The sequence below is a fragment of the Scyliorhinus canicula genome, chromosome 4 (genome assembly GCF_902713615.1).
Source record: "Scyliorhinus canicula chromosome 4, sScyCan1.1, whole genome shotgun sequence".
Lineage (NCBI taxonomy): Eukaryota > Metazoa > Chordata > Chondrichthyes > Carcharhiniformes > Scyliorhinidae > Scyliorhinus > Scyliorhinus canicula.
Genome location: NC_052149.1, coordinates 117,662,105 through 117,686,351, shown reverse-complemented (window position 1 = coordinate 117,686,351; position 24,247 = coordinate 117,662,105). Strand labels below are relative to the sequence as shown.

Here is a 24,247-nt window from a genome sequence, read left to right as displayed (position 1 = left end):
CCCCCCCCCCCCCCCCCCCCCCCCAGTAACTCCCTGAATTATCATTCAACCTCCTTTAAACACCATTGGTTCATTAGGTCAACATTATCCAGTCGCCTGCGTGCAACCAGGTGAATAGATATTCATGGTCTTGCCCTCTGGTTCAGATTACAATTATGAAGCAGTAAAATATGGTCTTGTAGGAAGGGGTAGCACAGTAAAAGCTCACTGAGCAGTACTAATTGGGGTCTGGATTGAGTGGCCGTTGATATTTGGACTGTCAAGCCTACAGACTATGCAGATTCACAGGTATAAGGAAAATGCTGTTGTCATAGTGACCTTTCTGAACAGAAGCCAGGGTTGGAAATATTCATTATCTGTTCCTGGACTGCATAGAATGCCTACAATGCAGAAGGAGGCCATTCGGCCCATCGAGTCTGCGCCAACCCCCTGAAAGAGCACCCTACGTAGTTCCATTACCCCACCTAATCTGCACATTTTTGGACTGTGGGAGGAAACCGAAGCACCAAGAGGAAACCCACACAGACACGGGGAGAACGTGCAAACTCCACACAGACTGTCACTGAAACTAACCCGGATCCCTGGGGCTGTGAGGCTGCAGTGCTCACCACTATGTCATCCTATGCAATTTTTGTAACTTCAATTAACCATGTTATAAAGTACTGTATATGCTTGTCATGATGTTGGAAGATGCAGAATGTAATTAAGCTTAATCTCGTAAAGTCTGAATAATCACATCAGTCTTGCTGATCTAATCTGCATTTTCCGCTCCTAACAGTAATGCTATTATTCACCTCTCAGCCTTATATAGTGCTGTTAGGACACTGTCTTCTGTCTCCAAGGACTGTAAGACCTGGAAACGGTGGGTGTACTCTGATTTTGGCAGTGCTCGTATCTGTGGCTGACTCCTTGCTTTTTCATTTTTGTGCAGTTCACCGTCACATTCTGTTCTTCTTCCAGGTTTTTTCATTGCTGCTTGCCGGCAAGTAGAATGCTGGTGTGTTCTTCAAATAAATATCAATATGATGTGCAGCTTGTTTGATGTTGTGGGACTGCATGAGGCAAACGTTGCATTGATGTCAGTGGGGCTTTTACATAGCTGCAGCACATTACAGTGTGCCTGCCTGAGTGTACATGGCATTACTCTGTCCCCCTACCCCGTTCATACTGTCTTGTATGACCATGTGAGCAAACTGAATTGGAACCATCAAGGCCTACACGGCCCACACGTCACTCTTGTGGCAACAGGTACTCATTACCCACCCTCTCTAGTTAATTTTTCACTCAATTTACCCTATGAATAAGTGCAGTAAGAAGTCTTACAACACCAGGTTAAAGTCCAACAGGTTTGTTTCAAACACGAGCTTTCGGAGCACGGCTCCTTCTTCAGGTGAATGGAAAGGCTTGTTCCAGAAATGTTTATATAGACACAGTCAGAGATGCCCCGGAATGCGAGCACCTGCAGGCAATCAAATCATCAAAGATGCAGAGAGAGAGGTAACTCCAGGTTAAAGAGGTGTGAATTGTCCCAAGCCAGTTCAGTCGGTAGGCCTCTGCAAGTCCAGGCTTGTTGGTGGGGGCCGAATGTAATGCGACATGAATCCCAGATCCCGGTTGAGTCCGCATTCATGCGTGCGGAACTTAGCTATAAGTTTTTGCTCAGCAATTTTGCGTTGTCGCGTCTCCTGAAGGCCTCCTTGTAGAATGCTGACCCGGAGATCAGAGGCTGAATGTCCTTGACTGCTGAAGTGTGAGGCTGCCTTGTGATTGCGAGTGATGAATCTGGCATTGACACGACTTCTGACGGCTTGAGCATACATGTCGAGTCTAGGGCAGCGGCCTTCCGGAGGGGTCCAATTTGACTCTTTCCTTTTCGGTTGCTGCACTACAGATCTCGCGGTCTGCTGTTCCGGTTCATTGGTCGTGTCCCTGGGTTCGCTGTCGGCCTCTTGGGGTCTGTGGAAGAATTCCCGGAGCCTCATTCGCCTGATGAATTCCTCCGTATCTGCCGCGAGACTGATGGGGTCCATTTTGGTGGTGGTGCAGAAATTGAGCCCTCTGCTGAGGACTTCGATTTCGTCTGGTTGAAGGGTGTAGTCTGACAAGTTGACAATGGATTTCCCTGTATTGTTTTCGACTGTTGTACCGGGAGAAGCTTGATTGCTGCTGGTGGTGATGCCAAGTTTCTCAAGCTTCCTGTTCTTGGTGTGCATGTAGGTGGCATAGTATTGCTGTCTCATCTGTTTGGCGGTGTTCCGCAGCTGGTCTGCTGTGTCCTGAGCGCAAGTTGAGAATATGGCCTCTCTCTTGGTTTCCAGGTTGCGTCGACTGCTGTAGAGTTGGTGTACGAGGTGTTTGAGGAGTGTGACAGAGGTGCGGTGGCAGAGTCTTTCAGCGTAGTCTGTGTTGTAAGTCGACTTGAGTGGGTTTTTGATCTGTAGTCCTTTCGGGATCTTGTCTGCTTTTTTGCATCTTTGTAGAAACTGAATGTCAGTGTCTATATGCGCGATCTTCCTGGAGATCCTCTCCACATTCAGCCTCTGATCTCCGGGTCAGCATTCTACAAGGAGGCCTTCAGGAGACGCGACAACGCAAAATTGCTGAGCAAAAACTTATAGCTAAGTTCCGCACGCATGAATGCGGACTCAACCGGGATCTGGGATTCATGTCGCATTACATTCGGCCCCCACCAACAAGCCTGGACTTGCAGAGGCCTACCGACTGAACTGGCTTGGGACAATTCACACCTCTTTAACCTGGAGTTACCTCTCTCTCTGCATCTTTGATGATTTGATTGCCTGCAGGTGCTCGCATTCCGGGGCATCTCTGACTGTGTCTATATAAACATTTCTGGAACAAGCCTTTCCATTCACCTGAAGAAGGAGCCGTGCTCCGAAAGCTCGTGTTTGAAACAAACCTGTTGGACTTTAACCTGGTGTTGTAAGACTTCTTACTGTGCTCACCCCAGTCCAACGCCGGCATCTCCACATTATGAATAAGTGGTTCTTCACTCCATTTGCCAGCTGCTTGTAGGTGCACCTTCTGCAAACTTTCACCAAATCAGAATTTGTGCCAGTACTATCAATGGGGCTTGCTCAGCCTGGTCCTGTTCCTTCTGGTAATGTATTACTTGTGTGTGTATAAAAACAGTACTGTAAATCTCATATTCTTTCTGTGTTTTCCATCATTGTTGATTAATTACTGCAATCTTCCACCTGTAGTTTTTAATTTCTCTGGACTCTCATCTGCAGCTTTATCTGTTATCTTGAAGTGCCTGTTAATTTTAATGCTGCTTACATTGCACAGCTCTTCAATTCTCTGAATGTTGAATACGAAGTTCTCCTTTTGGATCTATTAATTATTTCAAGATACATTAAATTATTGACTGCGTACAGAGGCCATGCTAAGCAGCGGATCTTCCTTCTGCCTTGGATCCAAAACAACCCAACTAGTTCTGATAAGTGGCTGCTATTGCTCTGTCTGTGTTACACATGCTCTAAACTGTCTTATTGTCAATCAACATCCTGTGAAATCATAGAATCCCTACAGTGCAGAAGGAGGCCATTCGGCCCATCAAGTCTGCACCGACTGAAATAACACTCTCCCTCGGCCCAATGCTTCATCCTATTTCTATAACCCCACCTAGAGGCAATTCAGCATGGCCAATCCATCTAACTTGCACATATTTGGACTGTGGGAGGAAACCTGAGCACCTGGAGGAAACCCACGCAGACACGGGGAGAATGTGGAAACTCAACAAAGACAGCCACCCTAGGTTAGAATCGAACCAGGGTCTCTGCCGCTGTGAGACAGCAGTGCTAACCACTGTTACCATGCTGCCTAAATACTTAGCTGAATCCAAAATCCTCTACTACTTCCTAATCTATGTATCTATAGTGGTCATTGGTTAACCTCTTTTGAAGGTGGTACAAACAACCAAGATTGACACTCACTCCAGTTATTCCTCCTTTGGTTAAGTGCAAATCAGAGCCTGGCTTCTGGTATTGTATTACAGCAACAGTATGGGGTCCTTTCACCCTTTGGAAGGCTACTTCAGTGCTCAATCACACAGTACTCAATGTAATACTCAGTGTAGCAGTTTTGTCTCCACAGTCGATAAAGAATTTTTTATTGGGTCAAATCACTAAGATTGGATTATCAAAAGCAAGTCTAAATTTGTTGGAAATATTAGAGTATTAAATCATGCAAATCAGCAAAATGTTTTTTAAACTGCCTCACCTACCCACCCCTCCTGTGACACCAACGCTGGAACTCCATTTCTTTGCAGTAGCTATGATCATTCGTGAGGGTGGCTGTTAGTCCATTAACCCTTGATTGGATTGGAATTTGAATCTTTGAGGGGAGAACGGATGACTAACTGGCAAATTCTTCAGTTAAATTCTTGTGGACTGTAACACTCACAGGGAGAGGACAGGTTAATTCTTGATTTTGATTAATTCCTTCAATAGCCATTCCTCGAGATTAAAGCTAGCTCAATTTGTTGACTCAGAAAAGTTGTGTAATGTACTGATAAACTTGATCATAACATTTTCTGTTGAATTACTGTGGAATGGTGGGCAGGATGCCCACTTCTGTGATATCCCTTGGGTCAATGTCCGATTCTAGCTCTATTGCTAAGGAGAAGCCACAAAGCAGTTACGCATAGATACGCATAGAAAAGCAGGAGAAGTTGGAGGGCGAAGCAACTAAGGCTGGTGCCACACATCCCGCTTCTTGATTCCTCCCATATTCACTACCTTAATCAATTTTGAAAATGGCAAGTCTTTGAAGTTAGTTTTACGGGTGAGTCTTTCACATGCAAGAAATGTTAGTCAAAAAATAGAAATTGTGATACGTTCTCTGTTTCATATTTCTAGGACAATTGTCGCCGTGCAGAAAATGTACTCCGTCTTTGGATTATTGAAGCAAAAGACTTAGCCCCTAAAAAAAGATACTTTTGTGAACTGTGCCTAGATGACACACTATATGCACGAACTACCAGTAAAATGAAAGCAGATAATCTGTTCTGGGGTGAGCACTTTGAATTTTACACTCTGCCAATGGTAAGGAACATCACAGTGCATATTTACAAGGACATGGATAAGAAGAAAAAGAAAGATAAGAACAATTATGTGGGACTGGTTAATATTCCAATCACCAGCGTCATTGGACGACAGTTTATAGAGAAATGGTACCCGGTCAGTACACCTAATCCCAACAAAGGTAAAGGTGGAGGTCCTTACATCCGCATCAAATGCCGCTATCAAACAATTGCCATCCTTCCTATGGAACAGTACAAGGAGTTTGCAGAGTTTGTCACCAACAACTACACCATGTTGTGTTCTGTGCTGGAGCCAGTCATCAGTGTGAAGAACAAAGAAGAAATGGCTTGTGCACTCGTTCATATCCTGCAGAGCACTGGTCGAGCAAAGGTAGGCATGGAAATCGCTATCGCAGAAAAATCAGGAGCTCCATGTCATTTTTGTGTGATTGTGAACTAAGTCTGTGATCACAGCAGAAAGCCTTGTGTTGAAAGATAACACAGGAAGCAATCTTTTCCCGTTTTAAAGGCTTTTTTATTACAGAGAATATACATTACAAACATGCACCTCCACACCCAACCACCACAGTTTCATTCTTTTCCTATTTTTAGGGGTACAAATGAATCTCCAGTAAATGCCCACCACCTGTATACAATTAAACACAATTAATATGCAATTAACAACAGTGTCTTTATGAAGCTTAAGAGCTGACAACTGAATAATGCCAAGCATGTTTTATTTCCCATGTATGCAACTGGTTGAGGATCAAGACGTTTGGTAAATCTGCATGTAATAAATAACTCCATGTAAATTTATCTTCAGTATTCTCTCAGGGGATGTGGGTGATTCTGGTAAAGTGGTGTATATTGTTCATCTCTGGAATGAGAGGGGTGGCATGTGATGCAGTGCATAGCACTGTGACAGCACTGTGACTGCGGCGCTGAGGACCTGGGTTCGAATCCCGGCCCTGGGTTACTGCCAGTGTTGGGTATGCACATTTTCCCCATGTCTGCGTGGGTTTCATCCCCACAACACAAAGATGTGCAGGTTAGGTGGATTGGCCATGCTAAATTGCCCCTTAATTGGAAAAAAAATAATTGGGTACTCTAAATTTATAAAAAATAATAATCTCTGGAATGAGCCATTCAAAGTTTGTCCAGAGGGCAGTAAGAGTTAACCACTTAGTCTGGGACTAAAATTGTTTGTTGACCAGAATGGGTAAGATGAGCAAGCTCTCTTCCCTGAAGGATATGAGTTTAAAAAAAATAGCACTTGGATTTTTACAACTATTGATTCATGGTTATTTTCAACTTCACAACTTGCCATTATGGGCTTTGACCTCTGGGTTGCAGAGATTTGCTGGAACAGTTCCGGGAGGGTTACCATAGCCACGCAGTTGTAATCTTACTTTTATCCTCTTTATGGCTTCATCTTTTTAATAGCTTCATTTGAAAAAATAACTGACAAAAGTCATCAAATTTAAACTCTATGTAAAATCCTTTTGTGCTATCTATGTGTTTCTTAGTGCTAGTGCAAGGACTTTACTTTAGAGTTGAGTTATTTAAAGGAAATTGATGACTATCTAAAGTCCATGCAATAATTGCTACTTTCTGGGTGGCTTTTTCATGTTACCCTGTCTGCAGACTGATTTTGGATCTTAAGAACTACTTGCTTATTTCTTTTTCTGAGGTAAATCTGTGACAGATCCAAATGAGTGAATACTATTGGATTCAAATATGAACTGCTTCTATTACTCTTTTTTTAAAAATAATTTTTATTGGAATTTTTTACAGAAAATATAACAAGTATAGCAACAAGCAGTAATATGCAACTAACAGCCCCATAACACCCACAATTCCCCCCAAACCGTAACATCACATGTATCACCCCCCCCCCCCCCCCCCCCCCCCCCCCCCCGGGTTGCTGCTGCTACTGTCCCAATACCCTATCGTTGAGCCAGAAAGTCGGGGAAAGGTTGCCACCGTTTAAAGAACCCTTGCACCGATCTCCTCAGGGCGAATTTGACCTTCTCAAGCTTAATGAAGCCCGCCATGTCATTGATCCAGGTCTCCACGCTTGGGGGCCTCGCGTCCTTCCATTGTGGCAAAATCCTTCGCCGGGCTACTAGGGACGCAAAGGCCAGCACACCGGCCTCTTTTGCCTCCTGCACTCCCGGCTCTATCCCAACCTCAAAGATCGCGAGTCCCCATCCTGGCTTGACCCTGGATCCCACCACCCTTGACACCGTCCTCGCCACCCCCTTCCAGAACTCCTCCAATGCCGGGCATGCCCAGAACATATGGACATGGTTCGCTGGACTCCCCGAGCACCTGACACACCTATCTTCACCCCCAAAGAACCTACTCATCCTCGTCCCAGTCATGTGGGCCCTATGCAGCACCTTGAATTGAATGAGGCTAAGCCGCGCACACAAGGAGGAAGAATTTACCCTCTCCAGGGCATCAGCCCATGTCCCGTCTCCGATCTGTTCCCCCAGTTCCCCCTCCCACTTCATTTTCAGCTCCTCTACTGACGCCTCTTCCACCTCCTGCATAAGCTTGTAGATATCGGATATCTTCCCCTCCCCGACCCAGACCCCCGAGAGCACCCTGTCACTCACCCCCCTCGTGGGGAGCGCAGGAAATCCCTCCACCTGCAGTCTAGCAAATGCCTTTACCTGCAGATATCTAAACATGTTTCCCGGCGGGAGCACAAATTTCTCCTCCAACTCCCCCAGGCTCGCAAACCTTCCATCGATAAACAGGTCCCTCAGCTGTCTAATACCCACTCTATACCATCCCTGAAATCCCCCGTCCATGTTCCCCGGGACAAACCTATGGTTCCCCCTTAACAGAGCCTCCATCGAGCCCCCCACTTCTCCCCTATGTCGCCTCCACTGTCCCCAAATCTTGAGGGTAGCCGCCACCACCGGACTCGTGGTATACCTCGTGGGAGGGAGCGGCCACGGCGCCGTTACCAGGGCCCCCAGGCTTGTATCCCCACAGGACGCTCTCTCCACCCATTTCCATGCTGCCCCCTCCCCCTCCATTACTCACTTATGCACCATCGACACGTTGGCCGCCCAGTAGTACCCCGAGAGGTTGGGCAACGCCAGCCCCCCCCATCTCTACTCCGCTCCAAGAAGACCCTCTTCACCCTCGGGGTGCCATGCGCCCAAACAAATCCCATGATGCTGCTGGTCACCCTTTTAAAAACTTCTATTACTCTTTTAAATGCATCTTAATTTCTTCCCCTGCTGATTGTGTAAATTCACTGAGCCATTCAGAGTTTAGATCGGAAAACTGAACATTTCCCTCGTTATTTAAAAAAGGACAGAAGGAGAAACCAGGTAACCTGACAGTTTAACACAATTTGTGAGAAAGACCCTGGAATCCATCATCAGAGTAACTGAGCACTTAGACAAGTTCCAGCTAAACTGTAAATCTGCATTGCTTTGAATGGTAGGTCTTGCCTGACTGATCCAGTTGGATTTTTTTGAGGCTATAATTAGCATGGTGATTAGGGGAGTGTCTATCGATATTGGCCAGGATTGTGCGCAGCCTGATGATGGCAACAAGATTCATGATTGGATGGAGAATATTCCATCATGCCCAGCACCGGCAGCCCCATACAAATCTGCGATTTGTATCCATTTGACTACAATTAATGAGTTGAGCACTGGATGCTCAAACCCTCCGCGATGCTCCACCTCGCTCGGTCAGGAGTCAAGCGGGCGTGGATTGATGTAAGTATTTACGAGCGGGGCCTGGGCACCATGGCTGTTGATGGGGAGCAATAAGTTAAGAACTTTTCAGCTTGCTGTTTGGACCTCAGGGACTGGCAAAGAAAGACATGGTGGCAAATGCGTGGACTCGGGGTGTGTACTCGAAATCGGAGTAGCCTGGCTCAGACCCCCATTGCTGCATTATTTAATTTAAAACCGACCCTTAGCTGGAACTTACAGGCTCCTTCCTGGCTGCTGTTGAGACTGCTGACTGCTCATTGCATTCTGTATTTGGGCAGCACGGTGGCACAGTGGTTAGCATCGCTGCCTCACAGTTTCAAGGTCCCAGGTTCAATTCCAGCCTCGGGTGACTACGTGGAGTTTGCACTTTCTCCTCATGTCTAAATTGCCCCTTATTGTTAAAAACGTCAGGGTGGAGGTGCTCTTTCCAAGGGCTGGTGCAGACTCAATGGACCGAATGGCCTCCTTCTGCACTGTAGGGATTCTATGATTCTTATGCTCAGAGGGCTTCTGGTCATGGGGGAACACCCCACCCCTCTAGAAACCCTCATACAAGGGAATGGGTGTGGCCATGTTCATTGACCAGCCCATCAGGTGTTGGCACTCCTTAGTGCACACCTTCGAAGCACTGCCCCACAGCACAGGAATGGCAGAGCCCACTACATACAAAGGATACATGTACCCTGGCCGTTGGAGACCTCCATGGCGCACCGGACCTCTCGGAATAGAAGCCTCACCAGTGACACAATCAGCTAGCCCACCCCTGAGTATCATGAGCTAGATCGAAGCCCTGCCTGTCCACTTATCCCTGATCCCATCCATCCTGGCCCAGGTTCCACAAAACACTGTTGCTAAGCTCCCAGCACACATCCCTTTCTCACTCCCACTGTGACCCTACAGGGACAAAGAGGAGAGGGGGGGGGGGGGCAGCACAGAACCTATTGCTAACACAGGTTGTGATACCCCTGTTGGCAGGGACTGGTCATGAGGATAGAGGCTCCCCACATCACAGGCTTTGTGTCAGTCACTGATGGGGATACAATGCAGACAGCATCATATTGAAGGAGCTGGGGGGGGGGGGGGGGGGGGGGGTCACATGTTGAGGGTGGCGTAGCACTACACCTCTGACTCTATTTCATTGCTTAATGGCAGAAAGCATGCTTGGAATAGTAATTTATTCTGTAAAGTGCTTCTAAAACTTTCTCACATGGGAAGTTAATCGTGGAATCCATACAGTTTGGTAGGAGGCCATTCAGCCCATCAAGTCTTCACCAATCCTTTGAAAGAGCACCCTACTTATGCCCACTCCCCTGCAAACCCGTAATCCCACCTAACCGTTGAACACTAAGAGACAATTTTACATGGGCAATCCACCTAACCTGCATATCTTTGGACTGTGGGAGGGAAATCGGAGCACCCAGAGGAAACCTATGCAGATACGGGGAGATTATACAAACTCCACACAGATAGTGACCCAAGGATGAATCTGGGTCCCTGGCACTGTGCCACCGTGTCTATTGGTGTACTGGGAGACCAGTCCCAGGAGGTGTAACAAATTATTTATAATAATAATCTTTATTTTCACAAGTAGGAGTACACTAACAATGCAATGAAGTTACAGTGAAAATCACCGAGTCGTCACATTCCGGCGCTTGCCCTGGTACACAGGGAGAATTCAGATTACCTAAATTACCTAATTACTTAATAGCACTTCTTTTGGGACTTGTGGGAGGAAACTGGAGCACCCGGAGGAAACCCACGGGACACAGGGAAAATGTGTAGACTCCACACAGACAGTGACCCAAGCCGGGAATCGAACCTGGGACCCTGGCACAGTGAAGCCATAGTGCTAACCACTGTGCTACCGTGCTGATCTGTGATCTGCTTAACTGACATTGGTTGAGCACACCATAATTAGTCCGCTGACAGTTGGTATTACGGCTGTCTGATAAAGAAAAACTCACTGGAGAGAGTGGGGGAAATGCCTAAAAATGCAATATGGTTGTTTGTAGGGTGTAGTTGAACCAGATAATTGGATTCATGAAGGATGGGATTATAGTTATTATGCTTTGAAATGTTGCAAGGATGCCCAAAGCAGCAAGGCTTCAATTGCTAATATGGACATTCTCAACTTTTTTTTGGAACAGAAGGTTATTATTTTTCAAATTAAAATGTTAAAGTCATCAAAATAATTATTTTGAAATCCATTGTTGTGTACAGCTTGACTTAGCTAAAATTATCAGATTCAAGCGATTTTTCTGGGAATGTTTAAGTCAGGAATGTAATTCCCTGCAACAGAATACTGAATACAAATGGGCCAACTTTAGCTGGTATGCACAAAATACAGCAATTGAAGCGATTTCTGGGTCATGAATCAATGTATTTTCTCTTCCGCTCCCTTTTCCAGAATTTTGATTATTTAATTTGTACCTAGCGCAATATGTTACGGAGGTTCAGGTTCGTGATTCCTTTTTGTAGGTTTTAAAATCTCTTCTCTTTCTTTGTCCCCATGGAAGAGGGTGGGCTAATCATAAACAATTGTAGCTGCTCCTCTCTTCAGAAGAGAATGCTTGTTAAAACCCAGAAGATAAAGAACCTTTACCAGAATAAGGTCACAGTGATTGTGTTCATCACTAAGTGGAATGTGTAATTATAATGGAAACTCTATTGCAGCTGTGTTTCAGAGCCTAGCCCCAGGTCAGGCAACTGTCAGGAGGCTGTGATGGAACGTGCACACTCATACTGTATATCTGAGTCGTTCGTAACCATTGACAGTAAGATCAACCATCCTATCCACAGCAAATGTTCAATTGGTAAATGCATATCCTGTGTGATAATGAGTTCAAAGATCTGAGCCTTTAATCTAGGCTGACATTTGCTTATAGTACTGTGGGAATACTGGACTGATTAGAAGTGACAGCTTTAAGCCAAGATATTAAACTAACGGGCGACTTTGGTGGTGGCATGTAGGAGAAGGTCACACATAAGGTAGCTCCCGATAGAGTCCTTGTTTTTTGGTCCTTTTGCCCAGTTCCCGGAGACAATTGCTTGACAAACCCAAACCATCTAATTGTGTTTGGGGAAAGGATATCGAAAGCTCTGAAAAGGGCTGTTGGAAAGAACGGTATGAGTGGTGGTCCTTTGACGGAGCCAGAGAGACTGCGATGGTCATTGGGAGGAAAGATGGGGGAGGCAACCTCAATGGGTGAAGCCGCTCCTATCAGTAGAAACGCTGACTGGGTAATGGCAATTGAATTTGAGAAACAATTCAGCAAACATTTTGAAAGGTAGGAAGGGAAATGATGGAGACTCTCAAAAGGTCCATTGAGGATGCGTTGGGCCTGATAAGAGAGAAGTTGGGAAGGAACTTGGAGGCCATGAGAGAGCATAGAGAGGTGTTTAAGGGGGTGGAGGAGATCTTGTCGCAGTATTATGACTAAATAGCCTCACTGAAAGCTAAGATGCTGGTGGTGGAGGAGAGGAATGAGGCTCTGAGGGTGAATGGTCCTTGGACCTGGAGAACAGGTTAAGGAGCAGAACCTCAGGATCATGGGGTTGCTGGAGAGGGTGCAGGGCCTGAGGCCAACCAAGTACTTTGCCAGATGTTTGCAAAGTTGTTTAGGGGGGTGGGTGATGATATCCGGAGCTGGATAGGGCCCACCAATCACTCTGGCAGTGGTCTCAGGTGAATGAACTGCCATAGGTGGTGATAGTTCGTTTCCACAGCTACCAGAAGAAGTAGCGGGTCATGAAATGGGCCAAAGAGAACCGAGATGTGAGGTGGGATGGAAACAGAATGTGAATTTATCAAGATGTCAGGGCAGAGCTTGCAAAGAGGTATGCGGTCTTTAATCGTGCAAAGTTGGTACTATTTACAAGGGGAGTGCGTTTTGGTGTGGTGTGCCCAGCAAGGCTGAGAGTTACGTGTAACTCAAAAGGTTTTTTTAGATGGCAGAGGAAGCGAAAGATTTTTTTTTTTTAATTCAGATTTTCTCTAATTAAGGGAAATCTATTGTGGTCAATCCCCCTACCCTGCACATAGAATCATAGAATTTACAGTGCAGAAGGAGGCTATTTGGCCCATTGAGTCTGCACCGGCCCTTGGAAAGAGCATCCTATCCAAACCCGCACCTCCAACCTATCCCTGTAACCCAGCTACCCCATCCAACACTAAGGGCAATTTTGGACACTAAGGGCAATTTAGCATGGCCAATCCACCTAACCTGCACAGCTTTGGACTGTGGGAGGAAACCGGAGCACACAGAGAAAACCCACGCAGACATGGGGAGAACGTGCAGACTCCGTACAGTGACCCAGCAGGGAATCGAACCTGGGACCCTGGCACTGTCATGCAATTGTGCTAACCACTATGCTACCGTGCTGCCCTTTCTTTGGATTGTGGGGGTGAGACCCATGCAGACACTGGGAGAATGTGCAATTTCCACAAGAACAGTGACCTGGGGCCTGGATTAAACCCGGGTCCTTGGAGCCGTGAGGCAGCAGTGCTAGCCACAGTGCCACCCTGAAGCAGAGGCTTTTATCAAGGAACAATGACTTGGACTTAATTGAAAGGGGTTGAATAGGACATTAATGGGTGTTGATGGATGGGAGTATTTGGGGATGTTTCAGTTTCTTGTATATATGTTTGGTTTACTGGGGTTTATTTTTCTGTATTGGAGTGTATATGTTGTTGGGGGAGTGATGGAGGGGCCAAAGTAGTCGGGGGGGAATGGTTAAGGCAGCAATGTGGACAATATATGGCCCAAAGAGGCAGGTTCAGAATTGTAAAGGTTTTGATTATTCTTTTACGATGGGAGTGGGCGGGGGAGTTTCTGGCTCTTTTCTTTATTCTTCGGGCATTGGCCCTGGTGGAGCGGCTACCTCACTCGTAGTTAGAGTTAAGCTATTTAACGGGAGGGAGGTGGCTGCGGCCTGTTGGGCATGACAGGTCTCGATGTGCCTAGTGTGTTTGCTTGGAGGAGGGAGAGGGTTGGTAAGGATGGAGCATTGTTCAATGGGAGGTAGTCTACTGGATCTTGAGTTAGGGGAAGGGAAGGCGTAAAATGCTGACGGTGATCAGAGTTTTTTCTTTGCCTCACCTAGTGGGTGGGGTCGATGGCCACCTTGGGTGGGCCTTGGCTCTGGGAATGAGGATAGGATAATTCCTCACAGTGGAAATAGCTGACGAGAGGAAGGAGTGGGAGACTCCTATCAGACTAGTCACGTGGAACGTTAGGGGTTTGGTGGGGCCCTGCAAAATGTTTGATAGTTTTCTCTTATCTGAAGAATTTAAAGGCTTCTGGAAGAGACCCACTTGAGGGTGACAAATTGGTCTAGGCTCTGAAGGGGCTGGGTGAGCCAGGTGTTTCACTCAGGCTTTGATAGCAAGGCCCAGGGTGTGGCAATTTTAATTAACGAAGGGTTAGTTTTCTCCGGTAAGATCTGTGGCAGATCAGGGAGGTGTCATGTGAATGTCACTTTAAGAAATGTTTGTCTTCTTAAGTGGCTGCAGTAATGTCATTGTGTGGGTGGAGCTGAGCTCTGTTCTGCTTTTTACTTTCACTTTGAGCTGGGAGCTGTTTTTGGCTCTGTATAGAATTTCGCTTTCAGTTTGGAGAGCTGTATTCAAACCAAGCAGGGTGTGTATTGATCTCTCTCTCTCTGCAATCTAAAGAATGTCTCCAGATCACTTGATGATTTCAAATACCTGTTTCTGTAGGGAATGCAAACCTACTGTCTTTGTTAAAAAGGGTTTTTAGCCCTTATGGATGTTGTTTGGAAAGTTATTAAGGGTTATCGAAAGAGTATTGTATCTGTGGGGATTATTTGTGTTGGTAGTTGATAAACTGTTTACTGTGTGTTTATAAAAATGTTAACTGGATTCTAGAATGCACATTGTTTTTGTTTAAAAATACTTTTAGTTCTCTATTGCATCACACCTGTAAAGTAGGCCCTTGTGCTCCCCATAACCAAAATCAGTTAAAAGTTGTGGGTCAGGTGCACTCCATGATACTTTGGTGTTCTCTAACCCTGGCCTATAATAGACGTGGGATGGATAGTAGTGTTGGTCAATGTGTGCACCCCAAATTGGGACGACGCAACATTCCTGAGGAGATTGTTGACGGCAGTACCAAATTTGGACACATCAGATGATAAGTGGGAGGTGGGGGGGAATTTGAATTGTGTTGTGAACCCGAAACTTGAACGGTCTCAGCCAAATTTGTTAGCCCCTTCAGGGGTCGCAAAGGCTTTGCTTTGTTGGCATTTATGGAGGAGATGGGGGGAGGGGGCAGATCCACGCCGGTTAAGGCACCTTGGGGATAAGGAATTTCCATTTCGATGGAAATACCAGAAAATAACGAAATAGGAATAGGAATCTTGATTGATTGTACCCTGCCAGACAAGAACAACTGGGGGCTGTCCCACCTTTGCAGGTCAGCTTTCACCCTTCCCACTAGGCTGGTATAATTCACTCTACGGAGCCAAACCCAATCCTGAGCCACCTGGACTCCCAAATACCGAAAGCTAGTCCCGACTAGGCAATGCCCCAAGACCGGCTTCCTTCCCCGGCATACTGACTTGTCTTCAGAGAAGGAACCAAAGTTCTTCAGTATACTCATGTCTCCCGTAACTGACCTCGGATCCTTCACGTATAGATCATCTACATGATGCCCTGTGTTTCATACTACCCCTAACTATCCCACTCCACTTGTTTGAGGCCCTCAGGGCAATGGCCAATGGCTCAGTCACTAAGACAAACAGAAGGGGAGACATAGGACACCCCTGCCTCGTCCCCTATGTAACCGAAAATACCCCAAACTTATGGTATAGGTACAAACAGTTGCCCAAGCGCCTCAGGAATGGCACCCAATGCCAGGGAGCCATTAAGCATCTCCAACAACAACGGGACCAGCTGGTCTGCAAACGTCTTGTAAAAGTCCACCGGGAATTCATCTGTCCCCAGTGGCTTCCCCGTCTGCATCTGTCCCAATGCTATTCAACCCTCCTCTAGACCTACCAGTGCTTCCAGCTCTTCCCACAATCTCTCCCTCACCTTGAGGAACTCCAGGCCCTCTAATAACTCTGCCATTCCCGACTCATCCTCTGGCAGCTTTGACCTATACAACCCCTCGTAAAAGGTTCAATGCCCTGTTCACCTTGTCCAAACTATCTCCCAAATCCCTAATCTGGATGATCTCCCTCGAAGCCAAGTGCCATTTTGGCTGGTGAGCCAGGAGACGGCTAGCTTTCTCGCCTTGCTCAAATGCTACCCCCCTCAAATGCCTTAGCTGGCGCACTGCCCTATCCATAGACAGCAGGTCGAATTGCATTTGGAGCATTTTCTTGCATGCCAGGAGTTCCGGAGTTGGGTCACTGGCATACATGTGGTCTGCCGCCAAGATCTCATCCACTAACTTCTAGCGCTTCTGCTTAATCTCCCCATCCATGTATGCCTTCTATGATATGATCTCTCCTCTAATCACCGCCTTCAACACCTTCCACAGAACAGAGGACGAGACCATCCCATTCCCATTGAACTCCACATATTCCCCTATGGCTCTGAAAGCCCTCCTGCAATACCGCACATCTGACGTCCATGCCATGCGCTGCGTCCAGCCCGCCAAATGCAGAGCATGGTCAGATATAACCACAGCTGATATTGTCTTCCTCACCGCAGAGAGAAGAGTCCTATCCATAACAAAGTAATCTATTCTCGAGCACACCTTGTGCACTGGGGGTCAAACGAGGACTCTTACCCCCAGGATGTATACATGCCATGGGTCCACACCCCATCTCTTCCATGAACACACAAAGCACCTTCGCCGGAAGGGGCCAACGACTTCAGTTTAGTGAGAGAAAACCCTCGCCCTTTTCACAGACCCACCAGGCCCCATGCATTCCAGATGACTGACCTTGTTGGGGATCTCACACCCCCACCTTCGACTTAGCCATTACCACCATGATGAATCATCCTTTCATTGCAGATTCCTAGGTCCCATGCCCACTTAAGATGGCCACCAACCCCACCCAAATGATGAGACAAAAAAATCCCCTGGTCACTGTTAGCTCTCTGCACTCCCCAACCCCCCCCAAGTTTGCAGACTATCTGTTGCCCCAGCTAATCCCGCCTCCCCCAAACAAACAAATAAGCTAGACTCATGGTGCCTCACCAAAAAGTCGCAGCCCGCCCACCCCCACTCCACTCGCATTCACTAGCCTATTCCTTATTACGAGTGAGGCAACCCCCACCCAGGTTCCCAGCACAAAAAGGTAACAGAAAGCAAAAACATAATCCCCCTGGCCCGTCCTCCATACCCAAGTGTCTAAACTCCAGCACCCTTGCTGTGCTTCCCTTCCCCAGAAATGCCATATCAATCACCTGTTTTACAACCCACAGATCGGGTGGCCACGCATGTGCACGGCGGCTGTAAGCGTCCGCGCATGCGCACGGTGACCCACCGCGGCGCGGGCACCGCCGACCTGCCCGCACGGAGGAAGGTAGGTCCCTCCATGATCGCGGTGGCCCCCGATCACGGGCCTGGCCACCGCTGAGGACCCCCCCTGGAGTTAGATACCCCCCGCCCCCACCAGGACCGGCCACTGCGGCCGCGGGTCCCAGCTCCCGCCGAGTGGTACCACATGTAAACCACGCTGGCGGGAGTTCGGCCGGCCGACCGCGGAGAATCGTAGCCCCTGACCAGTGCCCCGTCGACCGTGCGTGTGGCACTGGCAGAGATTTGCGAAGCGCCATCACATCAGATTTCCGGCATGAACGGCTGTTCTCCGCCCCCACGCCGGGTGTGAATCCAGCGGGGAGGGTCAGAGAATCCCACCCCCAAATCTTTCGAGTCCATCATGAAATAGTCTTGCCAGATATGCTATCTCAAATCGCACTCCTTTGTTGTAGAACACCACCTTCACCTTGTTGAAGCTGCACGCCTTTTGCCAGCTTGATTCAATGTCTTTGTAGATCCGAACTGTGGTTCTTCTTGGCCTTGACCTATTTCCAAGGTCCTCAACTTTTGCATTCAGGCTCTTGTTTCTCACTGCCACGAGCAGTAACTCTGCTTCCAGCGAGGAGAGCTGCCCCTCAAGCCGTGACAAGGCCCTCTCCATGTCCTTCAGCATCTCGCCTTGCTCCTTCACAGCTTTTGACGTCTTACCCAGCTGCTCTAGTATTTGGCCCAATGCCTGCTCAGTGGTGCCTTTCGAAGACTCCTTCAATTCCTTTCTTTGCCAACCAAACTGCCTGTCCATCTGCTTCCTGGACTTCTCTATCTCTTGCGCCATCACCACAGCTAGTATGTCTACCGTGATGGGTGCAGCCACCTACCCCATCTTCTCTCCCTCAGATTCGCTCACCAGAAGATCAGCCTGGGGTTTCTTTCCATGGAGCTTTTTCAATGAAATTTTCGACATAGCTCCATCAACAGAAACTAACCATTTTGCAGTTTAGCCATCTGGGTTAAAACACAAAAATCCCCCGAAAAACAGGTAAAAGAAATCAAAAAACCGCTGAGGCCCCACCCTGAGATTCGCAAATTTCTGTCCGTGTCACACATGCGGTCAACGCGGCATTGGTCGGGGGCCACGCTTCTCCACGATCGACCGGCCGAACTCCCGCCAGCGTGGTTTACATGTGGTACCACCTGGCGGGAGCTGGGACCCGCGGCCGCAGTGGCGGTCCTGGTGGGGGCAGGGGGTATCTGACTCCAGTGGGGGACCTCAGCGGTGGCCAGGCCCATGATTGGGGGCCACCAATCGGCGGGCCATCACGATCTGGGAGGGACCTACCTTCCTCCACGCGGGCCCTCTGTGTGGTTCTGCCATGTCGGCGGTGCCCGCGCCGAGGTGGGCTGCCGCGTACATGCGCGGACGCTTACGGCCGCCGTGCACATGTGTGGCCGTGCGATCTGGCTAGCAGGGTCCCACCAGCAGCCAGAGATGAGGCTCTGCTAGCCCGCTGGAAAACGGAGAATCACCCCGGACCTTCAAGGAAAAAGTCCGGGGTGATTCTTGCCTGTTTTCCAGTGGGCAAGGGGACTTGGGTGGGAACCACCTTTTGTGCAACTTCCACATGCCGCCGTCAGAAGTCCTGATTTGATCCATAGTAAAATAGTTTTTAGGGTGCGCCTGACCAAGGCCAGGATGAGCCGCTTCTTTGCAGGGATGGAGGACAGGTGTGAGTACTGCCCAAGGTCCACATAACCAGGTGCACATGTTCTGGTCCTGTCCCAAGCTCGTAGATTTCTGGGTCTCCTTTTTCAGCACCATGTCGCAATTCTGAAGATTGAGCTGGAGCCATGTCCTGGCCATATTTGGGGTGTCAGACTCACTGGAGCTGCAGGCAGGTGCGGGGGTCAATGTTCTGGCCTTCACCTCGCTGATTGCCCAAACTTCCACTGCCGGGGTGGAGGTTGGCATCTCCATATCGCGCTTTGGTGTGGCTGGGAGACCTGATGGAGTTTCTGTAACTTGAGAAAGTCAAGTACACCGTCATGGTAGCAGTTGAGGGGTTGTACAGTTTATTGTTTATTTCTTTTGTTAAAAAAAAATTCCAATTAAGGGGCAATTTATCGTGGCCAATCCACCTATCCTGCACATCATTTTTGGTTGTGGGGGTGAGACCCATGCAGTCAAGGGGAGAATGTGCAAACTCCACATAGACAGTGACCCGGGGCCGGTATAGAACCTGGGTCCTCAGTGCCGTGAGGCAGCAGTACTAACCACCGAGCCACCATGCCGATTGTTTATTTCAAGGAATTAACTGTTAGTTGTTAAGCGGGAAGAAGGGAAGGGGGAGGGTTTAGGTTGTGCGAGGGGTTGTTTTATGTGTTAGTTTTTTATGTATGTAATTCTGTTTATTCTTATTATCTTGTATTGTATAAAATTTGAATTACAATATCTTTTTAAAAGATATTAAACTAAGGTTCCATCTTTTAAATTCTTTCATGGGCAATGAGCAGCAACTGTTGCCCATTCCTAATTGCCTTTGAGAAGTTGGTGGTGAACTGCCTTCTTGGAACACTGAAGGTATTTCTTGGAACATTGCTATTTGAAAGGCATTTCTAGGTTTTAGTCCCAGTCACAGTGAAGGAATGGTCAGGATGGCATGTGGGCTGCAGTGGAACTTGCAGGTGGTGGTGTTCTCATGCATCTGGTGCCCTTGCCCTTCTCAGTGGCAGAGGTTACGAGTTTGGAAGTTGCCCTGAGATGGACAGGGCGTATAAGATCCCACTACACAATTTAGAAAAGCAGGGGAATTCTATCCAGTATCCCTGCCATTATTTTTCCTTCATCCACCAACATCATTAAAAATGATTATCAGCTTATTTTAACATTGATGACCCTCGACTCTTGATGTGTGCAAATTAGCTGCTGCGTCTCCAAAATTGCAACAGTCATAATACTTCAAAAAATATTTAATTGGTTATGAAGCACATTGTGTGTGACATAATGTAAATGCAAATCCTTTCATTTTTCTTTATGTAGCCCTGACGGTTTGTAGGTTGGTTCTGTGTACTACAATTAGCCCCAGTTGGGCGAGTACAACATGAGGATTCCTTTTTGATTGCAATCACCAGGCCTTCAGTTGGGACTTGTGTGTTAGACTATTCCCTGTCTCATTGGTGATGCCTGTTCTTTCAAATGTTTTGCCAATGAAGAATTCCCATTTGAGACAACCAAACACAAGCACAAATAAATGGACGCGACTCTCCCAAAAGGGAACAAAGTCCCCTCGCAAGAACATTTAGCCGTGTGTTTCCCAGCACTCACAGTGTCGAGAAACATATTGTATAAGGGGTGAAATGCGGCCGAGGATGCACATAGCCCCGTTTTGTATAATGGGAAACTCCACTTGCTGGAATTCCCCACTGTAGCGAGAGATCAGTTTGTCATTTTTAAATGGCGTCCTGATCTCCGAGGCCTCTGAAACAATCGCCGACCTCGTCACCCCAGCTCAAATGCGCCCCCCCCCCACAACACCCATGCCGGGCAACCAAATAGCACTGCACCAAAGTGGAATTTACAGAGGAATTAGAGCAGAGGCCTTTCGAGCCTGCTCTGCTATTCAGTCAGATCATGGTGGATCTTTTCCTTGTCTCAGATCCACCTCCCTACCTGTTCCCAATATTCTTTTCACCCATTCTTTATCAGAAATATATCTTTCTCCTTCTTTTAATTTTAATTTAATGACTCCGATTCCACTGCATTATGGGACAGCAAGTTCCACAAATTCGCCACTCTCAGCGAGAAGTAGTTCCTTCTCATTTCAGTTCTTAATCTACTGCCCCATAGCCTATATTTATTTATTTAGATTACCCAATTCATTTTTTCCAATTAAGGGACAATTTAGCGTGGCCAATCCACCAACCCTGCACATCTTTAGGTTGTGGGGGCAAAACCCACGCAAACACGGGGAGAATGTGCAAACTCTACACGGGCAGTGGCCCAGAGCCGGGATCGAACCAGGGACCTCAGCGTCGTGAGGCAGCAATGCTAACCACTGTGCCACCGTGCTGCCCAGCGTATATTTATGACCTTTCATTCTAAATGTTAAGGTCAATATGTTGTTGAGCTGGGAGTAGCCATCATAGCCAAGCTCAGTCTTGACATCGCCTGCCATCCACATTTGCACAGTTTCCAGCAGGACAGTGTTCAGGCTCGTAATAGTTCAGTTCGCTACTCTCAATGCACCAATATATGGCACCCTAGTCATGTAACCCTCTACTTTATCCTTTTATAGTGCATTTTTCCATATTGTGCGCTTCTATTTTGTGTATTTTATATTGTGCACCAATTACCAGAATATATCATTGCATAATTCAGTCTCTTAATTGTGTTATGTATGTTACCCATCTCACTGCAGCTTTTTCATGAAGAATTAAAAAGAAGTTCCCTGGCATAGTTTGCTCACATTTACAAATGCTACTGCTGTTACTGATTTTTCATTTCATGCATTAAGCACATGTGAGCACACTTGTATGATCAAATCAGCAAATGACCCAGATGCTCTGACTCTCCATCTGATCTTTTCTCCTAGTTGCTTTCTATTGAACAGCACTGCAACGTGCTCTGTTCTCTTAAGAAAAAGTAGTTTTTTAAAAATCCTATTAAGGCCAAAAGACTGGAACTGCTTTCCATCATAGAAATTTGAGGCTTTGAGCACACTGCTTTAAGTTAAATATTTTCCTCCTCTTTGCAGAGATAAAGTTAATAGAAATTTGGCAATTTAATCCTCCTAAACCACTCCTGTGATTTCTGAGAGAAATAATTCAGTGTTGTAATTCTAGTGGATTAACTTTGAATTTCTCTCGTGACTCCCTGTTTTAGAACTTCTGAACCTTTGGAGGTGTGCCGGAGTGTTTATTTTGGAGCCTCAGAAAATTTACACAAACCTAATGCGTGTAAACGCTCGTTAAGAATGAATAACCTGGAGCTATATCTCATCAGTTAAATTCCTCCGTCACGGAGAGCAAGCAGATTGTTGAGGTGCATCGAGCCTGCACCTGGGCTCAGTGGTGGGAGGTGGGTGCAAGCCAGAAAAGCTAGCAGAACAAATGCCCGGTTTTATCCCTTCCACGTTTTACTGAATGGCATCTCACAGTAACTGAGAAATGTAGAAGGCATTATTGTGACGCTGTGTGCTAGTGTGCTGCCACTTTTAAAAAAAATCAATTTCTTGCAAAGTAATTTATTGATATCTCGTTGCTTTGCTGTCATTTGCAATCTTTTTGTTTACCTGATACCTGTTAGAAATAGAAGTCTGCTTGGCACTGTGATTGAGATACATTGACTTATTTATGACTGACAAATTCCTAGGTTAATTACTATATCACTGTTGATAGTTTGGCTGCAGCACACTGTCAGCCTCAGTAATTCATGCAAGCCGATACCTGCAGTAAAACCACCCACACCAGCTCGTTAACATCACACACAGCCCAAAATAAAAAGGAAGATTAATGTTTATCCTTTCATTCTTTCTGACTGTGGAGTCTCTGATGCTGCAACTCCCGTCTTCATTGTATTTTACTATTTTCAGTGTATTCTATGTGGTGTATAGTTGGGATTGTCCATCTGAGTTGAAAGGAGGGAATCCAAGGGTGCTTGCTGTCCTTTGCTCCTGATTGAATGAATAGTGAAAATTTCCCATGTCTGCTGATTGATAACTGGTCACTCAGTGATAATATTAAATTGATGTTAAACTTGGGCAAGATAAGGTACTGAGATATTGTGTCAATATCATCCAATACAGCAATTCTGGACCAGGAAATAATTATCAATGCTGGGAATAAATATTCTTAGATCAAAGTTATATATCGTACATATATTTGTCTTAAATTCAGATTTACTGATCAGATTTTTTGATCATTTTAACTGTTAGACACTAAATATAAAAGGATCATGTCATTAAAGATTATCCAGTTTTATAATTGCCAAGATCACAGTGGTAATGTTTGGTTTTCATGTCCAAGCATACATCACCATAATAGCCACTATTATGCTGCCCTAAACTGCCTCCACAGATTCCCCTTAATCACTCGTGTTTGTAGCAGTGAGTAAGTGTTCTTGCCAGTTAAGACTTTATTTTTCATTACAGTTTCGAACATGAGCTATTACCCAGCATTCAAGCTTTTAATTATGACTCCTTTCAGGACTTCCTTACAGACTTGGTAATGTCTGAGGTGGATCGATGTGGGGAACATGATGTTCTTCTCTTCAGGGAAAACACCTTAGCAACAAAAGCCATAGAGGAGTATTTGAAGCTTGTCGGGCAAAAGTACCTCCACGATGCCTTAGGTAAGTGTTCACTGATTCCACTGGATTGTTTGATTATTGATGCTGTAGTGCAACGGCTTTGGGAGAGTGGTGGTTTCTAATAGGCTGGTGTGAGGTGTAAAATGTTGGTTCCACTCTGTTGAACCCGAGCAAGGCTAAGCAATGCACATCTGTATCCAGGCATGTGTGCGCAGATCTCTTGTTTGTTTACCATTGGTTTATTACAGGGCTAAATAGCTGGCTTTTAAAGCAGACTAAGGCAGGCCAGCAGCGCAGGTTCAATTCCCTCACCAGCCTCCCTGAACAGACGGCGGAATGTGGTGACTAGGGGCTTTTCACAGTAACTTCATTTGAAGCCTACTTGTGACAATAAGTGATTTTCATTTCATTTCATTTCATTTCAATGTCCACATTTCAATTACATCGTAAAGATGGTCAAGAGAATACACAACAGCCCACTTTCCTTGAACACAGCTAGGTAAATGGGAAAGTACATTGTTTGGCACTGTTCTACTTTTGAAGGTGTACTTTCTATTGGCTGCAATTTCACTGTAGCTGATGTTTAGCCCATATGATGTTACACAACCTGCTCAAGGTGGTCTGAACTCATGCAAGTTTAACTGCTGGCACACTGCACCATCTTTTGTATTGCTAAGTTGCTCGTATCATTTTACAGTGA

At 46.5% G+C, this 24,247-nt stretch overlaps 1 protein-coding gene across 19 annotated transcripts in view; it reads left to right on the top strand.

Annotated features, from left to right (window-relative positions):
• rasal2 (RAS protein activator like 2) overlaps positions 1–24,247 on the top strand; it is a 551,722-nt gene that overhangs the window by 484,295 nt on the left and 43,180 nt on the right. For all 19 annotated transcript variants that reach the window (XM_038795091.1, XM_038795089.1, XM_038795092.1 and 16 more), the window contains 2 exons: positions 4,878–5,432; positions 23,445–23,589. In XM_038795091.1, coding sequence (XP_038651019.1) covers positions 4,878–5,432; positions 23,445–23,589 — 700 coding nt within the window. The remainder of the gene's footprint in view (positions 1–4,877; positions 5,433–23,444; positions 23,590–24,247) is intronic.